The following is a 21,726-nucleotide window of genomic DNA, read 5'->3' on the forward strand; positions in this document are numbered from 1 at the left end:
AATCATACAAGAGGTCTAGCTGTTATTCAGTTAACAGTATTAACAACAGTTTACTTCTTTCATCATTTATTTTGCTCCTTGAATACACATTTTATAATCGGAAAAAGATGAGGCTGTTGCCAGGCAACACAAACATTTCATCACTGAAAGTTGATTTGTTAGAACGCCTGAACAGAGGAGTGATACTGTGTGAAAAGTCCCAGTGCTGATGTCACTCTATATTACTTTGTCAAAACTTACTGTTGTCTAATAATATATACAATATCTCAAACATACATCAAGACACAATTATAATTATAAGCTTTATCAATATTGTGTGATGGTATAACAGGAGCAAACATTCTGTAATTAGTAAACTGTTTACAGAGAATGTGAGAAATATGAATGGGAACAAAAGTATCAACATTTACATTATAAACGATAATCATGTTCTCTTACAACATGTTGGTTGGGGCAGACACTGCATCAGCAGGGTGGTCCCTGAGTCTGTCCCCCAACTACTGGACTGGGACAGGAACCTCCATGTCCGCTCCATCCTCATCCTCTAAAACGTCACCATTCCTGAAACAACTATTTCCTCTGGTACAAACTTTACTTTCCCCTCCAGGGTCTTTAGAAAGATGGAGCACCACCTCATCTTCAGGACACCAAATGCCCTCTCCACCACACATCTGGCCCTGGACAGCCTGGCGTTGTACCTAGTCTCCACAGCATTCCGGACCGGCTCACGGAATGGGGTGAGCAGATTTAGCGGCTGGGACAGGCGAGGATATGCACCATCGCCATTGAGATGCCAACCTGGGGGTGGGTACAGCTGGTGGATGTAAAAACAGCTGCTTTTAAGCTCGCTAGCATCATGGACACTTCCAGGAAGTCCTACAACGGCATCCGAGGAAAAGTTTGCTGTTGTAGTAATCGTTAGGAAACCTTCCAGGTGGCACAATCCGTACATGGCACCCATCAATGCTCCCAGCTACCTCTTGAAAGCTGCGGACCCCAAAAGCCGTTGAAAACCAGCCCCAATTTCCTGCCACTCTGCGTTGTTGGGGAAGCAGATGATCCTGTGGAAAATGTCCTGGATAGCTTTACTGGTTCTGTGTACAATGTCATGACACGTACTGTAGGGAATGGTAAATACCTCGGACACAAGCCAGTAGGATGTGGTGTTTGTCAACCAATACAAACAAAAACAACAGGATTTCAAGCACCCGTCCCCACCCACGGTCGGTGTCTGAATGAGGTCACCTCCCTCAAAATACAGGCACAGGAGAGGTACATGATGATTTATCCTGGTTATGGTCCTCACATACCACCCTGTAATAAATTAATAAAAACTATTTATTGGTATTTGTGTATTGCATTAGAAATGTTATATTTTAGGTTTTACACCTACATGAATATAAATGACTAAACTTTGCTATGTAATTAAAATGTGGTGACGTGACATTTACAATATAAATAGTGACTTACTTCTGCAGGGTAACCAGGGTAACCAGAGGTGAAGGATGGCTCGTCCTCGACGTCATCAGGGAAGATCTGTGACGTGTGCACATCTGGACTCAGAAGCAGGGACAGATGTATTTAGATATTTAACCAAAGATGTGGTGTTACAGAGACAAACACTGGAGCACTGTAAACCCCAACGTTCTAAGTCATTAAATTAAGTAGTTTATACTGTAAGTTAGAAAATGTTCTAGCTTAATTATGCCAAGTTGGGGTAACATATTCATCCTTTGAATAAATGGAATTGTGTTTATAAGTATAACTTAAAAACAATACAACTTAATAGCATTAAGTAATCACATGCTAAGAATTATAAAGTCCTCTCATTTCATATGGAGATTTAAAAATAAACTTAATTCATATAGTACAGTAACTGACTTATCAAAATGTCAGTTACTGACATTCAACCTACGGGTAGTCGGTTGAATGGAGAGGTGGTACTGTGGGGAGGTCCAAGAGGTGGAGGTCGTAAGACAAGGCAGAGGTTGATAACGGGGAGTCGCTCCAACAGAGCAGGAATCCAAGGGTTGATCTGAAGAGCAAAAGTCAGGTGGTCAAAAGAGGAACAGGGAAGTCCATCACTGGTCATGAAGAAACAGGAGCAGGTGAGGAGCACCTTTATAGACAGAGGCTGATGTGTAACAGATGTGGATGGTGAGCAGGTGATAAAGCAGGGGTCACAATAACATCCAACAGCCATGACACTTTTATTTGTACGACTAAGTTCTATTTATTAGAATGATATATAAAAAAAAAAAAAAAAAAAAAAAAAGAATGATATATACAAGTCCAAACAAAAAGGCACCATATACAGGGTTATACGTTGTCTATAAGTGACAATGTAATAATTCATCCTGGGATCAGCTTCAAGCTATAAAGAACACACCCCCTTTTCAAAATAAAAGATCTATTCCTGCGTTCCATTCATTTTTACACACTAGTAAATAGGGCTCTTGTTTTGAAGTTAACCGGAAGTTGAGTCAGTAGGGTCTCCGAAATGTCGGCATGAAATGTATTTATGCATCAAATGAGCACATGTTGATTTTCTACTCGGTCACTTTCAAACTTAAAATGTTTTCACAACTTTCAAAGGTGTAGAAATAACGGAGATATTATAGACTGTGTGCTTCCGCTTGGTGTCGTTGTACCTTCGCAATGCATCTTGGGATACTTGGAAGTATACTTCGGTAGGAAGTGGATCCTCGGAGTGAGAGAGGCTTGTAGTGCGTCATTACGGACAACCAGTGTGTGTGTTGCCATGTCTGACACTGAGTCATTCCGCTCTATAAACTCTTTAATCAGTGGAATATGTCAGACTGAGTTCTTTAATAACTCGGAGCTCAACGAGCAGCTGCTGAAAGAACAACTCTACCCGGAAGTACCGCAGGACGACTTCCGGTGTCTGTACGACAAGATGAGAGGCCTGATAAAGGTAGCACCTCACATCTAGATCTATAGATCTATGATTTTAGATGATTGTAGAGCTGTCTGCAGTGGAAGCATTTCATGTTAGACTGAGAGAGAACCTGTAAACTACATTTAAACACTTTATTTATTTATCAGAGACTCAACAAATGATTCTGTGTCACAAAGTAAAAAAGTCAGAGAAACATCATTGTATAAATTAACAACTAATTCATTTGTACATTTCTCCAAAATAATGAAACAATTTAATGAAAGTCCACAATATTAGCACGGCTCACATCCTTATATCACATGATGGAAGTCATTTTTTATCTCAAATTATTAAAATAACTCATTTTTTTTTTCAAAATCATGTGATTTTCTTCAAATTATTCTACAATAGTTCCTTAAATCACATAAAAATGTGTCACAAAATCAAATAAATGTAAAGTGAAATCTGTGCCTTATTGCTGTGATATCAGTGTTGATCATTTATGTAAACGTATAAATATATCAATATCTCCTCCTCAGTCCATGGCCTCAGCAGACATGGACCCCTCCCAGCTGGGGGTCTTCCTCACAGCTCAGACCAGGAAACAGGGAGGGGGTGGGGTTAGTGCTGAACAGGCCACCGCCCTCTCACGGTTTTGGAAAAGTCACCGTGTGAAGGTGAGGGAGAGGCTCCAGGCCCAGAGCCGCTGGGAGCCCGCCCTCAGGGGCCTCAGCTGGAGGGTGGACATCCAGACCTCCGGCCACAGCAACCCAGTGGGCGTGGTGGAGCTGGAGCTGGGCGGAGCCACACAGGTGAGAGTGCCCTTCATCTGCTGAGTCACTGTTCTGGTTCATCTGGTGATCATGTTATCCTGTGAAGCAGGATTTATTATTATTATGATCCATCCATCTTCAAACACGCTAATTCCTGTTTATCAGGGTCGCGGGGGACTGCCGGTGTCAATTTCCAGCTGTCATTGGGCGCTGGGCGGGGGTACACCCTGGACAGGGCGACATAGACGACAACCACTCACTCTCATTCACTCCTATGGGCAATTTAGAGACTCTATCAACCTTACAGTCATGTTTTTGGATTGTGGGAGGAGCCCACGCAGCACAGGGAGAACATGCAAACTCCACACAGAAAGGACCCAGGTGTACACCCCAGGACTTGAACACAGGACCTTCTTGCTGTGAGGCAGACGTGCTAACCACTAAGCCACCGTGCGCCCTACTGTTATTATTATTATTATTATTATTATTATTATTATTAATAATAATAAATATAAACTCATTAAATATAATCTGGCTTTAAGTTACGTCACAGCACTGAGACTCACTCTTTTAATGACCTTATTTTAACTGTTGATCAGGCTGCTCCACTGTTTTGGTACTTTTAGATTTAACGGCAGCATTTGACACTGTCAACCATGAAATATTGCTTTCACGCCTCAAAAATCATATTAGCATTAAAGGTACTGCCTTTAGTTGGTTTAGATCGTACCTTGAAAATGGATCTTTTGCCGTCCACCTTGGTCCTTACCTTTCAGCTGTGCCACAGGCTCCATTTTCGGTTGTTTTGGACAGTTCACTTAAGTTTGACAATCAAATAAGTTCAGTCGTCAAAAATAGCTTTTTTCAGCTGCGTTTGCTCAGCTAAATCAAATCCTATTTGCCTCACGCCGACCTGGAGCGTGTCATTCATGCTTTTATTACGTGTCGCTTAGATTATTGTAACTCTCTGTACTGTGAACTTGATCAAACTTCCATCCGGTGTCTGCAGTTGGTTGAAAACGCAGCGGCGCGTTTGCTCATGGGAAGGAGGAAACGTGAGCACGTACAGTAACTCTGCACTGGCTTCAGTCAGTTTTAGGATGGTTTTTAAATGTGTGAATGGGTTGATGAGCTTCTGTTGATCCTCCAATCAGATGACTCTGGAACAGCCTTCAGCTGAACGTCATAATGGTCCAGTCCATTCATGTTGCTTTGGCCTTCAACACAAGCTGAGCAGATCCCATGTATTTTATTATTATTGTTTTATGATGTATATTTTGTGACTGTTTTTACATTGTACTTTATAATGTTTGTTGTACAGCACTTTGGACAGTTGTAGCTGTTTTTAAATGTATTATATAAATAAAGACATTGATTATTAAATATAAACTGATTATTAAATATAAACGATTATTAATATAAACTGATTATTAGATATAAACTGATTATTAAATATAAACTGATTATTAGATATAAACTAATTGATTATTAAATATAAACTGATTATTAATTTTAACTGATTATTAATTATAAACTGATTATTAAATATAAACTTATTATTAAATATAAACTGATTAATAATTATAAGTAATTATTAATTATAACTGATTATTAATTATAAACTGATTATTAAATATAAACTAATTATTAAATATAAACTGATTATTAATTATAAACTGATTATTAAATATAAACTGATTATTAAATATAAATTGATTATTAAATATAAATTGATTATTAAATATAAACTGATTATTAAATATAAATTGATTATTAAATATAAACTGATTATTAGATATAAACTGATTATTAAATATAAATTGATTATTAAATATAAACTAATTGATTATTAAATATAAACTGATTATTAAATATAAACTGATTATTAAATATAAACTGATTATTAAATATAAATTGATTATTAAATATAAACTGATTATTAAATATAAATTGATTATTAAATATAAACTAATTGATTATTAAATATAAACTGATTATTAAATATAAACTGATTATTAAATATAAATTGATTATTAAATATAAACTTATTATTAAATATAAACTTATTATTAAATATAAACTGATTATTAATTATAACTGATTATTAATTATAAACTGATTATTAAATATAAACTGATTATTAAATATAAACTGATTATTAATTATAAACTGATTATTAATTATAAACTGATTATTAATTATAACTGATTATTAATTATAAACTGATTATTAAATATAAACTGATTATTAAATATAAACTGATTATTAAATATAAATTGATTATTAAATATAAACTGATTATTAATTATAAACTGATTATTAATTATAAACTGATTATTAAATATAAATTGATTATTAAATATAAATTGATTATTAAATATAAACTGATTATTAAATATAAACTGATTATTAAATATAAATTGATTATTAAATATAAACTGATTATTAGATATAAACTGATTATTAAATATAAATTGATTATTAAATATAAATTGATTATTAAATATAAACTGATTATTAAATATAAATTGATTATTAAATATAAACTGATTATTAAATATAAATTGATTATTAAATATAAACTGATTATTAAATATAAATTGATTATTAAATATAAACTAATTGATTATTAAATATAAATTGATTATTAAATATAAACTGATTATTAAATATAAACTGATTATTAAATATAAACTGATTATTAGATATAAAGTGATTATTAATGATAAACAATCAATAATGTAATCAATATTACATTAAAATCAATATAAATGATTAGATATGAAGCATCAGTCACTGTGTTTATATCCAGTGTAACAGGAGGACTCTATATACAGACATCTATGATGCTGACACGTCTCCTCAGACACATTTTGTTATTAATATTCACGTCACTGACGAGATAAAGTGATGAAGTAACTCAGAGTTTGTTAACCCTGCTTTATGGATATACCTGAGGTCACAGAGTGTGTGTTCATGTCACACACACACACACACACACACTGATGTTGTGTTGTTGTGTGTCTACAGGACACTGAGTGTGTGTGTGTGGAGGTGGATGAATCTAAAGTGGAGGAGGTTCTGATGAAGATGAAGGAGATCCAGGAGAACATGGACCACTATGTGAAGCAGACCTCCAACCTTCACTGATAGAGGACCAAACAGCTTCTGTTCATGTTTCATCAACAGCTGTGAACATCTGGATTATTCTAAGATCACATGGTGTCACTGATCAGAAGAAATGTTTTAATAAAGTATGTGACATCATTGGCTGAATCCTTTCTGTCCTTAAATATATAAATAAATATGATCATTATCTGTAGTTACAGTAACTAAAGGTCCTGGTACTCCTGATTTGTTGATCACACTCATTAATATTAATTATGATTAATAAAACATCATGTGGATAAAAATGTCTCTGATCATTTTTATAGAACCAGAGTGTCTGTTTTATGTCAGTTATAATCTGATTATATGTCTACATACATTAATATATGGGTTTTACATTATTTATTTAAAGTTGTTCATATTATTGCATTAATAACTTACATCTACATTACTTATCGTGAGTTTCCGTGAGTGTGTGTCCCTTTAAATGTTGTCGCTGCAATGAATTGTGGGTCATCATTATCTTGTCTCCTTTAGTAAAGGATGTATCAGTGTTTCCTAGGCTAAAGGAGGTTATAAAGGAAGCATTGAGACTCTTTTCCTGAGCTTAAAGAGAACTTGAACGCTCTTTATCATGGCCGCCACTTAAACACTTCTGGGGGTAAAGGAACAGTGGATAGGAAAGGAGATAGGAAGGTATTGTATTATATTATATTATATTATATATTATATTATATTATATTATATTATATTATATTATATACTGTATTATATTATATTATATACTGTATTATATTATATTATATACTGTATTATATTATATTATATTATATTATATACTGTATTATATTATATTATATTATATATTGTATTATATTATATTATATATTATATTATATTATATATTGTATTATATTACATTATATTATATTATATATTATATTATATATTGTATTATATTATATATTGTATTATATTATATTATATATTGTATTATATTATATTATATATTGTATTATATTACATTATATTATATCTTATGTTATATACTATATTATATATTGTATTATATTATATTATATTTTATATTATATTATATATTGTATTATATTATATTATATTTTAAATTATATTATTTTATATATTGTATTATATTATATTATAAATTGTATATATTATATATTGTAGTATATTATATTATATATTGTATTATATTGTATTATATTATATTATAAATTGTATATATTATATATTGTATTACATTATATTATATTATATATTGTATTGTATTATATTATATTATATTATATTATATATTGTATTATAGTGTTACCCACATGGAACAGCTTTACAGTCTATAAATGTATCTATATTTAGAGCCTGAGAATTTATTTAATTTTGAATTGAATTCATTGGTGTGATTTTATTTCATAAATAATTGTACATTATTACATTATATATTTTATTTATTTATTGTATTTGTGGTAGATTTGGTTTCTTCCTTAATGAGATTCTACAAAGATAGATTAATGATCAACAATAAACGTTGTGTAACAGTAGTTTAATATCAGTGCTGTAAGTGTAACAGTGCCCCCTACAGGACACAGGCTGCTCCTACAGCTCATCACTGCACTGATGAACTGCACCTGTTCACCACTTCACCTGTTCACCTGTTCACTGTTGTTCTTCTTCTGAGTAGTTTCATGTGTGATTGTAAAATGCTGCTAAAGAGCAGGTTGAGCTGTTTAAAGCTAATGCTAACGTTGATGCTAATGTTTGTGATGGAGTGGAAAGACTGTGGTGCCAGGGTGAGCATCATCACATACATCTATATCATCAATACATGATCAATATATCATAATAGATCTCTGTGTCTACAGATGAACAAAGGAGAAACCAAGTGGAGTTCAGGTAAATATTGAGTTTAATATGATTAATATCACCCTGCATTGATCATCTATAGATTGCTTTTTATTGATTCCTAATCATTTTTTAAAACTTGTAATGAATTATAGAAGATTAAATTAAACCATGTGGTACACACTCATTGTTTAATAATCAATCAGTTTATTTAATTTCTACTGACTATTGATAATATATCAACCTATTTCATATCAACACTAAAATATAAACTATCAAAGTTATTGATCAATGAACACTAACAATATAACATTTTATGACACATATTGAACCTTTAATTTGGGTCACATTTATGGGCGGAGTTAAAACCTTTGAGTTAATTCATATCATTTTAATAACCACACACTTTGGTGTAAAATAATTCTGAATGTTTTACCAATTGTTCTTTAATAATTCAATATTGTACATTTGTAGATATGGATAATGTAGAGGAGAGGAGCTGACATGTCCACCAGATAGGATGTATAGCAGATCTATTTCTATATTCTGAGAGAGTAGGTGGAGCTTATTACTATACCATATTTACCTTTCTATGTGATGGAGTTAGGACACACCCCTCCCCCCCACTACACTATCCATATCTATAATTATTGATCAGATATAAGTAAACAGTTACAGTGTGAATCATTGATTAATCACTGAACAATAGACGTGGGACATCCTGAACATTTGTTGAAACATAGAATAATTGTCTGCTCAGTGATGTGGTGGTCCTCAGTGATGTGGTGGTCCTCAGTGATGTGGTGGTCCTCAGTGAGCTCACCCTGTCCCTGTGTCCCTCTCAGATGGTGGGGGTGGAGACCCCAGTGCGTTCTTCGCCCTACGTAGCTGCCACCAGCTGCTGCAGGGCCCCAGTGGAGAACTGTTCTCTCCAGACTACCTGTGCTCCAACCCTCCTCTGTGGTGTAACTGGACCATCCAGGTGGACCCCGGTCAGAGGATCCACCTCCACCTGGAGGACCTGACCCCAGACGAGAGCTGCCCCCTCAAACAGGACCAGGTCTACGTGGATGAACCTGAGGGACATCTACTGGGTCACAAGGTTCTCCAGAAGTGTTGGAGAGAGGCTAAGTTCACCTCGTCCTCCAACACGCTCCACGTGGTGCTGCTGATTGGAGGCTGGCCCAGCCCCCCCTACAGGGGCTTCTACGGTCGCTATCAGACCTTTGGACCACCGGTGCTTTACAACCCTGGAGATGGACTCCCAGAGACCAGTGAGACACCAGAACCAGAACCAGAACCAGGAGCAGGAGGAGGAGGAGGAGGAGGAGGAGCAGGAGGAGGAGGGGGAGGGGTGGACCTCAGTGAGTCTGAACACAGAGTGTTGGAGAAGTCTGGTTTAATCTCTGATTATGACCAACATGTCAGTGCTGGGGGGTCCTGGGACCAGGAGGACACACACAGTGAGGTAGGTGGACTACAAACATGTGACTCAGAGCTCAGCCTGGACTGGATTCAAGTCTTAATCTAGATCTTTAGCCTAAACTCTAGCTTTAGACAGTGTGATGATCCTGTTATTATTATTATCAGTGAGACCTGATCCTGATCCACACCTGAACAGGTTCAGGTTCTCAATGGAAAGTGTAGAATTCCATAGAATTCATCTTCTAAAACAGACATAAGCAACTGGTGGCCCGAGGGCCACATGTGGCCCTAAGCCTAATTTTATGCGGCACCAAAAGTAAATATACAAAATGACAGACATTAAAAATAACAAAGAATTACAGGAAAATACAATAAAAAACACAGAAAATACTCCAAAAAATATACAAAATTACAACAAAAGTACAATAAAAGACAAGAACAACACAAAAACTTACTCTGCAAACCCACAATACTAACAAGAAAAATGCAACATAAATACACAAAAATTACTCCAAAAAACATAAAATGTCAGCACAAATATATGCAATATGACTCCAAAAAATACAAAAAAGTACAACAGAAACGCACAAAATGCCACAATGACTAAGACAACAAACATACACAGAATGACTATAAAACTTTGTTCTTTCCTGTAATGAAGCTCAGATCACTCATCTATACTGTATATAAAAAAGCTCTGTGTATGAATATCTCACTGACACAGTATGAGTTCCACCTGAAACTTAGTCAACGACTTCCAAATACCACAAGTGTGTGTATCCGTTATTTTGGAGTCATTTGGTGTATTATAACGTTAATTTTAAGATTAGAGGTATTGAGCGGTTCTGGGTTCATGACGTCACTGTGTCGCAGTTTGTTTGGGTTTAAAGAAGGTGTTTTATGTCAGTTATAATCTGATTATATGTCTACATATAACAATATATGGGTTTTACATTATTTATTTAAAGTTATTGCATTAGTAACGTACATGATCTACGTTACTTATCGTGAGTTTCTGTGAGCGCTCGTGTGTGTGTGTCCCTTTAAATGTTGTCACTGCAATGAATAGGAGATAGGAGGGAACAGTGGATAGGAAAGGAGATAGGAGGAAACAGTGGATAGGAAAGGAGATAGGAGGAAACAGTGGATAGGAAAGGAGATAGGAGGAAACAGTGGATAGGAAAGGAGATAGGAGGGAACTATTAAAACACAGCCAAACCTTCTCAGCCAATAGCAACATTCAACAATAATATCCTGGTTTCAACCCATAGAGGCCAGTCACTGACATTTTACTGCAAAATATGACAATTGTAAATAGTTTGATTAAAATGTGAAGTTGAATCAATAAAAACTCTATTTCATACACAGTCGTTTGATTTCAGGAGGATAGATGTGTTTGGTATTAGTTCTTCTGTAGGTTCTCCTGTTGTACGTAGACATGTCCATACATCAGATGCTAACGTGGCTCTGATGCTAACGTGGTATGTGTGTTTATTAAATGAACTGTTTCCTCTTCCTGTCTCAGGTGGGTCAGAACATCATGGATGTCTACCAGTTCACCGTGGCCCCCCCTCAGAGGACCAGTCGATCAGGCAGAGGTGTCCCTCACAGGCCCTCACCTCCTCCTCAGAGTGATGGTGAACACACTGAGCTAAACAGCAGCTCTACCCCCCCCACAACTCCACTGACCAATGAGAGCACAGCATCCAGCTGGGGGGAGGACAAGGCCAGTGATGCCACAGCGCCCCCTGTGGAGAGCAGAGGAACCACCCACCCTCAGCCCAATGTGGTGGAGCCCCTCACGGACCATCTGATGATGGCAGCAGGTCTCCATTTTTCACCTGGACATCCTCCATTCTCATTGGTTCCCAGGCTTTAAAGCATGTGTCAAACGCTCGGCCCGGGGGCCTAATCTGGGTCTTTACAGCATCCAATTTGGCCCTCAGGAGAAAGTTAAAGACAGAAAAAACATGAATTATTGTCTAAATGACCAAATAATTCAGTAAATATCTAATTTTCTACACTTTATCACGTGGCTGCAGGAATTTTAAATTTCAAATCAAAATCTCAATTTTCCTGAAATTATTTCACATAATTTCCCCAAAAAGGATAAAAATTGATCACAAAAAAATTAAATTTAAAAGACAAAATCCTGCAAATCTGTCACTTATTGACTGATATTATCTGTGCATTAAACACTTTATCATTTATACATAAAGTATAAACTTAAGGACATTATTGTGCTCGTTTTCACTGATGATCAGCTGTATTATTTATTAATATTTGGTTTAGAATATGGATTATTAAACTGTGTCTGTGTTTCTTAGTGAATGTGAGAAACCACTCGGATGTTCCACATCTTCCTGGTGGTGAGTGTGTGTGTGTTAGTGTGTGTGTGTGTGTTAGTGTGTGTGTGTTACTGTGTGTGTGTGTGTGTTACTGTGTGTGTTTCTGTTAGTGTGTGTGTGTTAGTGTGTGTGTTTCTGTGAGTGTGTGTGTTACTGTGTGTGTGTGAGAGTGTGAATCTTGTTCCTGGTTTTTTACAGATCATCTTTTTGAAGTGACTCTGGAGGTGAATGTTGCTGAAGGTGTGGAGAACTCCTGGGAGAACGTTGCCAGGTCTCTGCTCCTGTCCATCAAAGCCTTGGTAAAGACACACACACAACACACACACACACACACACACACACACACACACACACACACACACACACACACACACACACACACACACACACACACACAGAGTGGACCTCCACACCGACTGTACAACTGAGGGGTGTGTGTGTGTGTAGATGAAGGAGCAGATGGAGGCTCTACACACTCAGCTCTATACTTCCACCAAGAGAATAAAAAGGTGAGATCTGATCTAAACTCATTCTAACATCATGTCTGTGTCATTGAGAGATGGAGGAGAGGTAAAGATCAACAGGAAGCTCCACTCATGACTAAAGAGGAAGTGACATCACTAGAGAACAGGAAGCATAGAAATGTGATGAGAGCAGTAGAGCAGTGGGGGAGAACCAATGATGTAGATGTAGGACATCCTGTCATATGACTCATGACAAAGCTGAAAAGTTCTTTCCTTTTATTTTTTTTTTAAAGTTAAGATATATCAACATATTGTTTAATTAATAAATACAAAGTTAAATGAAACATTGATAGATCTTAACCTTTCAAAATAAATAGAAAATAACAGTGCTAACACTGATACTCTTGTATCAGAAACAGCACATATTGATGTAATGTGTATTTACAGTTCCTTCAAAATAAAATGTCATGTTGTGTTTTATGGCATTTTTAAAATACCTTTATTTTGAAGCCTGAGGCCATTTTATGACGGCGTTTGATCTGACCAATGAATGGTAAATGAACTTAATTTATATTTCTTTATTTCTGATGTCGTCTCAAAGCTTTACAATATCAGCTCATTCACCCATTCACACACCAACGGGACTGAGCTAACATGCTAGGTGCTAATCAACCAACGGGACTGAGCTAACATGCTAGGTGCTAATCAACCAATGGGACTAAGCTAACATGCTAGGTGCTAATCAACCAGTGGGACTGAGCTAACGTGCTAGGCGCTAATCAACCAGAGGGACTGAGCTAACGTGCTAGGCGCTAATCAACCAACGGGACTGAGCTAACGTGCTAGGCGCTAATCAACCAACGGGACTGAGCTAACATGCTAGGTGCTAATCAACCAATGGACTGAGCTAACATGCTAGGTGCTAATCAACCAATGGGACTGAGCTAACATGCTAGGTGCTAATCAACCAATGGGACTGAGCTAATATGCTAGGTGCTAATCAACCAATGGGACTGAGCTAACATGCTAGGGGCTAATAAACCAGTGGGACTGAGCTAACATGCTAGGTGCTAATTAACCAATGGGACTGAGCTAACATGTTAGGTGCTAATCAACCAACGGGACTGAGCTAACATGCTAGGTGCTAATCAACCAACGGGACTGAGCTAATATGCTAGGTGCTAATCAACCAATGGGACTGAGCTAACATGCTAGGGGCTAATAAACCAGTGGGACTGAGCTAGCATGCTAGGTGCTAATCAACCAACGGGACTGAGCTAACATGCTAGGTGCTAATCAACCAATGGGACTAAGCTAACATGCTAGGTGCTAATCAACCAGTGGGACTGAGCTAACGTGCTAGGCGCTAATCAACCAGAGGGACTGAGCTAACGTGCTAGGCGCTAATCAACCAACGGGACTGAGCTAACGTGCTAGGCGCTAATCAACCAACGGGACTGAGCTAACATGCTAGGTGCTAATCAACCAATGGGACTGAGCTAACATGCTAGGTGCTAATCAACCAATGGGACTGAGCTAACATGCTAGGTGCTAATCAACCAATGGGACTGAGCTAATATGCTAGGTGCTAATCAACCAATGGGACTGAGCTAACATGTTAGGTGCTAATCAACCAACGGGACTGAGCTAACATGCTAGGTGCTAATCAACCAACGGGACTGAGCTAATATGCTAGGTGCTAATCAACCAATGGGACTGAGCTAACATGCTAGGGGCTAATAAACCAGTGGGACTGAGCTAGCATGCTAGGTGCTAATCAACCAACGGGACTGAGCTAACATGCTAGGTGCTAATCAACCAATGGGCCTGAGTTAACATGCTAGGTGCTAATCAACCAATGGGACTGAGCTAACATGCTAGGCACCACCTGAGCCATGGTCACCCGATGACGAGGTTGACCTGGTCCCTGAGGATGTTTATAGATCTACACCAGACAAAGGCGAAGATCAATGAGACACAGATGGAAAAGAAGATGATGAAGGTGGAAACATTATGTATAGAGTAAACATGAAATGGGCGGGGCCATGAGGATGATGATGGTGTCACTGAGTGGAGTGGTCCACTCTGAAATAAGATGAGGGAAATAGAGCTCTTTGATTGTTCAAAGGAAACCCTGAAGTTTCTATGGAAACATTGACTGTACAACTGAGCAACCTTTATTTTGTGTGTGTGTGCGTGTGCGCGTGCGTGTGTGTAGGCTACAGTCAGGTGTACTCTACATCCTGTGGCTGCAGGTCAAACCTCCTCCTGGAGGTTCTCAGGTCCACAGAGACGTCCACTCTGCTCTACAGACCCTCGTCACCAACGCTGCAGCTTTGGAAGGAAAAGCTGCTATAGTCTCAGTGTCCACAGCAGGTACACAAGATCCTCAACATGAGGTACCGATCTGCCTCAGACAGGTTTGTAGTAGGATGAGGATTCCTCTAGGTTCTAGAATGTCTTAAGGATGTCTCCTGTAGAACGTGTAAGGTTTCTCTACTTTCTTCCAGATCTTCTAATTGAACAGCTCTGAGGACTAGTGACTAGAATTTATTCTAATTAGTCACAGGTAACGTTTAGTAAACGAAGCAGAAGTTTACGGCTACGTTCTCACTGCAGCTGTTAAAGCTCAATTCAGATATTTTTTAAAAATCTGATTTTTGTGTTTTCTCGTTAATATTTACCAGCGTTAGGTAACGGCGTTTGTTTTTCAGTAACGGGATAATCTAACTAATTACTTTTTACGCCGTTACAACACCGTTAACGTTACTGAACGTTAAATGTGGTGCGTTACATGCAGTGATTGAATGAACTTTTATCCAAAAGTATCCCTGGATTCTTACACAGCTGTAGTGAGGAGGTGGGATAGAAACAAGGTGAGAGATTATGATTGGCTAAGGCGACGTGCCAGCACACACACACACACACACACACACACACACACACACACACACACACACACACACACACACACACACACACACACGGTCAAAGACAAGAACGTACATGTGAAGTGTTCATTATATCCAGGAGTGAAGACTTTGTCCACATCTGTTGTAAACAACTATAATTTAATGAAACACCTCACAATGACACACGTATCTAAAAAATATGAATTATTTGACATAAAGCAACTTTTTTTTTTTTTTTTTTTAATAGTAACGCAAATAGTTACTTTCCTTGGTAATGAGTTACTTTTATTATAGAGTAATTTAGTTACTAACGCAGTTACTTTTTGGAACAAGTAGTGAGTAATTATAACCAATTACTTTTTTAAAGTAACGTTACCAACACTGATATTTAGAACATTAAATGTGTCTTCAATCAGTTTGGAGGATTAACAGAATGTGTCCCTGAAGTGATCCGTGTGTGTGTGTGTGTGTGTGTGTGTGTGTGTGTGTGTGTGTGTGTGTGTGTGTGTGTGTGTGTGTGTGTGTGTGTGTGTGTGTGTGTGTGTGTGTGTGTGTGTGTGTGTGTGTGTGTGTGTGTGTGTGTGTGTTCTACCATATATCACAGCACATTCAGGCTCTACCAGACAAACATTAAGAAAAACAATATCTTAATCCACATTTTGACATGATTTAATCATTAAGATGTGAAGAACTTGACTTCTTAGGTACATTATTGATACAGTGCAGTGTACGTTAACACTGCTGATTGTTTGGACCATAGGTTAATGTGTGTATAGGGATTTTTTTTGGTTTCTCCTTCAATGTCTCAGTTCTTCTTTCATCTGATCAAATGAATCCAAGTATTGAGACTCAGTGGTAGGAGAACCACTCCATGATGTGGGTGTAGGAGCTGTTTCATAGCAGTGAGGTGGGTCTCCTCAGAGGTGGGAGTTGGAATCAGTTCCTCTTCTGACTCATTCTCCTGTGAACTCAGCTTCTCCTCCAGCAGCTCTTCCATGCTGTTGTCCTTTGTGGTTTCCTCAAGCATTGCATGTTCTCCTTTGTCTTCATCAGCACTGCTAACTGGTGTAGTAGAACATGTGTCTGAGCAGAAACATGTGTAGAAGTTGTTTTTTGTTGATGAGATGGTGAAGTCCATATGCTACTGTTAGCACGCTGTGGTCTTCCTGTTAGCCTTTTCCACAGGATAGAATGTTCTCCTCAGTAGAGGGTTCCAGGCAGGTCTCACACCTATTAGCCTCTCATCATGGAAAACAGCCTCCTGGGTCAAGGCAAGATGATGGGAACAGTGGAGAACAATAGAACGTCAGGCTCCACTGCTACATTGAGGACTCCACAGATGTCCCTGGTGAGCTAGAAAGCAGTGGACAACCCTCAACCACCTGAGGATAGGTATGGGACGTTTTGGAGAATCAATGCAGCGATGAGGCCTCGCAGACAGTGTCCACTGTATGTGGAGACCCTCTACAGACTGTTGACCACGTCTTGACCATAGACTGTAGAAAATATGGACGACGCACCCCATCTAGGAAGAATGAACAGGACAAGCTCCAGGTAAAGTGAAGCTTTTATTGTTAGAGCTCCCCCTGCTGACTGGCTGCAGTATAGGTCATAAGCCCCGCCTCCTCAATGATAACGAATGGGATGTGGGTCAAACTGTAAAGTTAAAATACTTGTTAAATATTTTTTTCCAAACCTCATTAGAAAAATGAGCAGTTGAACACAATGTAGGGTGATAATAACTGTGAAGTTTGTTTTAAATCAGTTATTTGAGGTTGAAAAATTAGATTTGACGTCATATATGATGATGATTGACAGTCTCGGATCTTGCGTAGCTATTTGTGAATATCAGTTACGTCGTGAAGGAAATCTGAGACGTCATTAAACTTTAGAGCTTCTAGTTCTAACCTCTATGATCTATGATGACGTTGGTAGAGCTTCTAGTGGGAAAGATACGTATGGTCTTAGTGTAGCTGGGCAGCATGCAGTACGTTAAATGGGCGGGGCCTGTTACCAGGTCTCCTTCTGCCGGACCCTACTGCGCAGACTTTGGTTGCCAATGACGTCAAATTTGCAAGATGGAAGTGCCCCCAAGCGCTGTATTTTGGCTTCAAGAACATTGAGTGGGAACTATGGAGGACGTCACATCCATCTTTTTATACAGTCTATGGTCTTCACCAGCTGGTCCAAACACTGGCCACCAAATGACGACCTAGGCCTAATGAACCTGGACGGCGAGACGCTGGAATGGCTTGCTGCAACAGATCTGAGGATCTGAAGACATACGCAAGAAGATGATGAGCACCATCTCCATTGGGTCTGATAGCTCTTTCTGAGCCGCATGGTGCTGAGCTAGCTTCATGTCCTCCACTGCTTCCAAACAGCTGCAGTTGTTTCCTTTTGTTCTCAAAAGTCAGACAATCCTTTGTTTAAAAGTCATAAAATCTTCAGTTAGGTAATCGGGGTCACGGCACCAAATGTCAAAGGTTGTTTTTTTACCTTCTTCCAGATCTTTTAATTGAGCATCTCAGAGGGTTGATGACAATGAGTTTATTCACTAACAGTTTATTTAAATAAACCCCCACACAGGTGGTTTAGTTTCTGTTATCTTCATGGTTCCATCGTACATCCATGTCTTCTCCATATATCAGTGTAGTCTAGCTCTCCTCAGCTCACATTAAAAATACAGAAATATAATAAATATCCTTCACTTTGATCATAACATTTTGTTTGTTCCAGATGTGAACGAGTGTGGGACACATCTGGTGCTGTGTGACGTTAATGCAGACTGTGTGAACCAGTTTGGTTCCTACTCCTGTCACTGCAGACCAGGATTTAGAGACGTTTCACGGCTTGGACTGGAAGGAATGGTGTGTTCAGAGGTGGAGGCTGAAGGTATGGATGGATGAGTGTGTGGATGGATGAGGGATGGAACCACTGGTTGATGCTGTTTCCCTTCAGGCTGCAGTGGGGGCGTGTCCTCGGAGGCTAAGGGCGTGTACGTGTTGTTCTTCATACTGAGCGCGCTCCTGCTGATGCTGCTGGGCGTGTCGGGGCTGCTGTACCGCCGTCATCACCAGGGGGCGTTCCTGGTGCGCTGCAGCAGCAGCAGCAGCAGTATTTCTCCTCAGGACTCCAACAACAACTACCGACCCAGCAGCAGCTACTCCAACCCTGGGGAGGGGGAGCTGCCCCCCCCACCACCCCCTTCCCGTGGCCCCAGAGACACGTGGTCTCAGGTGAAGGATCGTGACCTTCCTCTGCTGAGGTTCAGCTCTCTGCTGCCCCCTGATGGCTACATGGACCCCCAGCATGGAAACAAGCTGTGATATATTCATCTCTTCTTACGTTTCTTTTCTTTGTGTTTAAATACGATCACGTTACACACGTGCACTAATAAAAACACACAAACAGCAGCTACTGGTCTCACTACATGGAGAAATACTGTGATCAATTACCACCTTCATTTAATTACTAACTGATTTTATTAGCAATAATTATTGATCTGGAGCAGGGTTGGCATTGGATCATTCGTTTCCCTAAGCAAGAGTGGAGAATTAAATTAAAATGAATATAAATATGAGAAGATCAGCAGGTATAGTTAGATTTTTTATATTAATATTTGGTTAAAAGAAAACATGTACAGTGATTGTGATTCATGTTTAATATACCTTTTTAAATTATTTAAATTTTTTTCTACTGGGGGGATATTTGCCGCCCGAGGCGACCGCCTGGGTTGCCTGGTAGGAAGGCCGGCTCTGGGGCCTCGTTTATAAAAGTGTGCTTTAGTAAGCACACTTCAGCTGGCGTACAATAAAAACCAGGAAGTGCGTACACATTTTTTTTTTTTTAAAGATTTGCACGTACGTCTCATTCCTGTTTCCATTTTTAAATCACAATCAACTCAAAAGTTGTCGTACGTGAGAAAACACCTTGCTCCGCCCACATGGTGCCTATAAAAGTTTAGGCTCCGCCCACACTGCATATAAAAGATCAAGCTCCGCCCACATTGTGTCTATAAGAGGTTAGGCTCCGCCCATATGGTGCCCATAAAAGGCCAGGTGAACGCCCTAACTGAATGTTCACAAATACAAAGTTCACGGTGTATCGAGGGGGAACAGGAGCAATAAAACAGATTTCTCTCAATATGAGGTGGAGGTATTAATAGATGAGGTGGACACACCCATCAAAGCGTAACATGGTGACACAGTGAACATAGGATAGTCCTGGTCCTGCCTATAGGTCTCACTGGTCTGTGTAGATTATCTCCATCCAGAGTTTCCTGTGCACTTCGTCCTCCAGCAGTGCCTGATAAGCCATTGTGCGTCTTTACGCATTGTGTGCGTGTTCCTTTTTATAACAGCTACAGGTGTTGTAGCCAATTCATCAGCAGTTTTGTGCAATTATGTGATTTTAATTATCATTAATATAAAACTGTATTTGTAGGCGCTCGCACGTCACGTTTTTCCTTTTTTGTTTTTGGTAAATATATCGATCATATATGATATGTGTTGTGAAAGGTACAATGTTTGATTATTCCACATAAATGTATTAATTTCACAGAGCTGTCTTTAATTTCATCCTTCTCCTGGTGGGGGCGGAGTTTCCCGTACGTACAGGGTCAGAGCTGCTGTGGAGGTGGAAACATTATCTCATCAAATCCCAAACGTTGCGTATACGTGGCGTACGCTTTCTTTTTTACCTACACAGCGTTTATAAATGAGGCCTCAGATCTGGAGTTATTAGACTTTAATACTGTATAGATACTGTATAGTATGATTTAAACACACAAAGTTGCCTTCTTTGTGTTAAAATTTGAAAAATGTAAATATGTTTTTGGAAATTTAAAAATCAATTCATAATCATCAGAATTTAAATCTCTTTTACTTTAATATTTTTTTTTACGACCCTGAATAGAATGTGTCATTTTATTCTAAAAAACTTACTTTATTTATTTACTTTTTTTTTTTACCCTTTTTGTTTTTAAATTTTGTCATTTTTTTAAAGTCATTTTTATTTGTGTTGTTTAACAAGGTGTCAGTGTGTGTCTATGCTGATCTGATCAGAGTTATTGATCATTTTCCACTTGATAGGTGGTTCCCATGCAGGGGTGCGTGTACCCCCTAGGGTACAGAAGCTCATTGCAGGGGGTACTGGATGGAAATTAGCCACTGGCTACAATCTGTTTACATTCATGTACTATTTTATTCATGTATGTCCATTAACATGCACTGTCCCAATCAAATGAAGAAATAAAGATTTAACAATTAATTAAAAAATATTTTTGGACAAATAAACAACTTTCGCTCAATAAAATATTATATCTTCTTGTAATTTATTGAAACAAGATTATTTTATCACATTTCTGACAATAATTAGTTACATATGACTTAATATTGAAGTAATCACATTAAAGTTATAGTTGAACTAAATTCCTCTTTAGATTCCAGTCATTGTTTCTCCTGCTGCACCATGACTCATGGCTTTTAAAGTTAAATGATTTATGTGTGTTTGTGGGATATATTAAATATTAATTAGATGATGAACCAACATTAAACATGGCTCCATCAGTGGAGGAGATCATCATCATCAGCTACAGCAGGGGTCACCAACACGGTGCCCGTGGGCCCCATGTAGCCCGCATGGACCATGTGAGGGGCCTTTAATCTCCATCTAAAGTCTGATTTACTTTCCAGGATTCAAACTCACAAAGATAAATACATATGTATAACAGATGTACAGTAGTTAGTACTTTAGTTAAAAACTGCTGCACATGATACAGTTTTAGTATGAAATTATCATCTTTAAATGTTTATTTTTACTAAAACATTGTGTGAATGTTTTTAAGTGTTGCAGATTTAGTGTATGTTCTATTTAATATAGATAAAATATGACATGTTGTATGTACGATTAGTTGTTTGAATGAAATGAAATGTA

The 21,726-nt window shown here is 38.0% G+C and overlaps 2 protein-coding genes and 1 long non-coding RNA gene across 3 annotated transcripts; 2 read left to right on the forward strand and 1 right to left on the reverse strand.

Annotated features, from left to right (window-relative positions):
* Window positions 1-206: 206 nt before the first annotated feature.
* LOC114468015 (uncharacterized) lies at window positions 207-2,890 on the reverse strand. The gene is made up of 5 exons (XR_003674600.1): window positions 2,652-2,890; window positions 1,916-2,035; window positions 1,471-1,553; window positions 1,139-1,314; window positions 207-1,061 (listed from the first exon to the last, which is right to left on the reverse strand). It is a non-coding gene; the product is annotated as an uncharacterized LOC114468015 (long non-coding RNA).
* commd1 (copper metabolism (Murr1) domain containing 1) lies at window positions 2,513-7,074 on the forward strand. The gene is made up of 3 exons (XM_028454614.1): window positions 2,513-2,935; window positions 3,439-3,711; window positions 6,703-7,074. Exons 1-3 carry the CDS (start codon window positions 2,762-2,764, stop codon window positions 6,820-6,822), a joined length of 567 nt encoding a protein of 188 aa, XP_028310415.1. The 5' UTR covers window positions 2,513-2,761; the 3' UTR covers window positions 6,823-7,074.
* A 1,586-nt stretch (window positions 7,075-8,660) lies between these two features.
* On the forward strand, window positions 8,661-19,118 carry LOC114471070 (uncharacterized). The gene is made up of 8 exons (XM_028459620.1): window positions 8,661-8,691; window positions 9,486-9,877; window positions 11,591-11,891; window positions 12,582-12,712; window positions 12,861-12,922; window positions 15,096-15,253; window positions 18,529-18,684; window positions 18,751-19,118. The coding sequence occupies exons 1-8, from the start codon at window positions 8,661-8,663 to the stop codon at window positions 19,116-19,118; spliced, it is 1,599 nt and encodes a 532-aa protein (XP_028315421.1).
* The last annotated feature ends 2,608 nt before the right edge of the window (window positions 19,119-21,726 follow it).

The sequence above is a fragment of the Gouania willdenowi genome, chromosome 1 (assembly GCF_900634775.1).
Source record: "Gouania willdenowi chromosome 1, fGouWil2.1, whole genome shotgun sequence".
In the NCBI taxonomy this organism is placed as follows: Eukaryota; Metazoa; Chordata; class Actinopteri; order Blenniiformes; family Gobiesocidae; genus Gouania; species Gouania willdenowi.

Bases quoted from the DNA above. Each gene is read 5' to 3' on its own strand.
- commd1 (XM_028454614.1), top strand. From the start codon at position 2,762: ATGTCTGACACTGAGTCATTCCGCTCTATAAACTCTTTAATCAGTGGA. The intron at 2,936-3,438 runs GTAGCACCTCAC...TCTCCTCCTCAG, and splicing joins AGATGAGAGGCCTGATAAAG to TCCATGGCCTCAGCAGACAT. The intron at 3,712-6,702 runs GTGAGAGTGCCC...GTGTGTCTACAG, and splicing joins AGCTGGGCGGAGCCACACAG to GACACTGAGTGTGTGTGTGT.
- LOC114471070 (XM_028459620.1), top strand. From the start codon at position 8,661: ATGAACAAAGGAGAAACCAAGTGGAGTTCAG. The intron at 12,713-12,860 runs GTAAAGACACAC...GTGTGTGTGTAG, and splicing joins TCCTGTCCATCAAAGCCTTG to ATGAAGGAGCAGATGGAGGC. The intron at 15,254-18,528 runs GTACACAAGATC...TGTTTGTTCCAG, and splicing joins AGTCTCAGTGTCCACAGCAG to ATGTGAACGAGTGTGGGACA.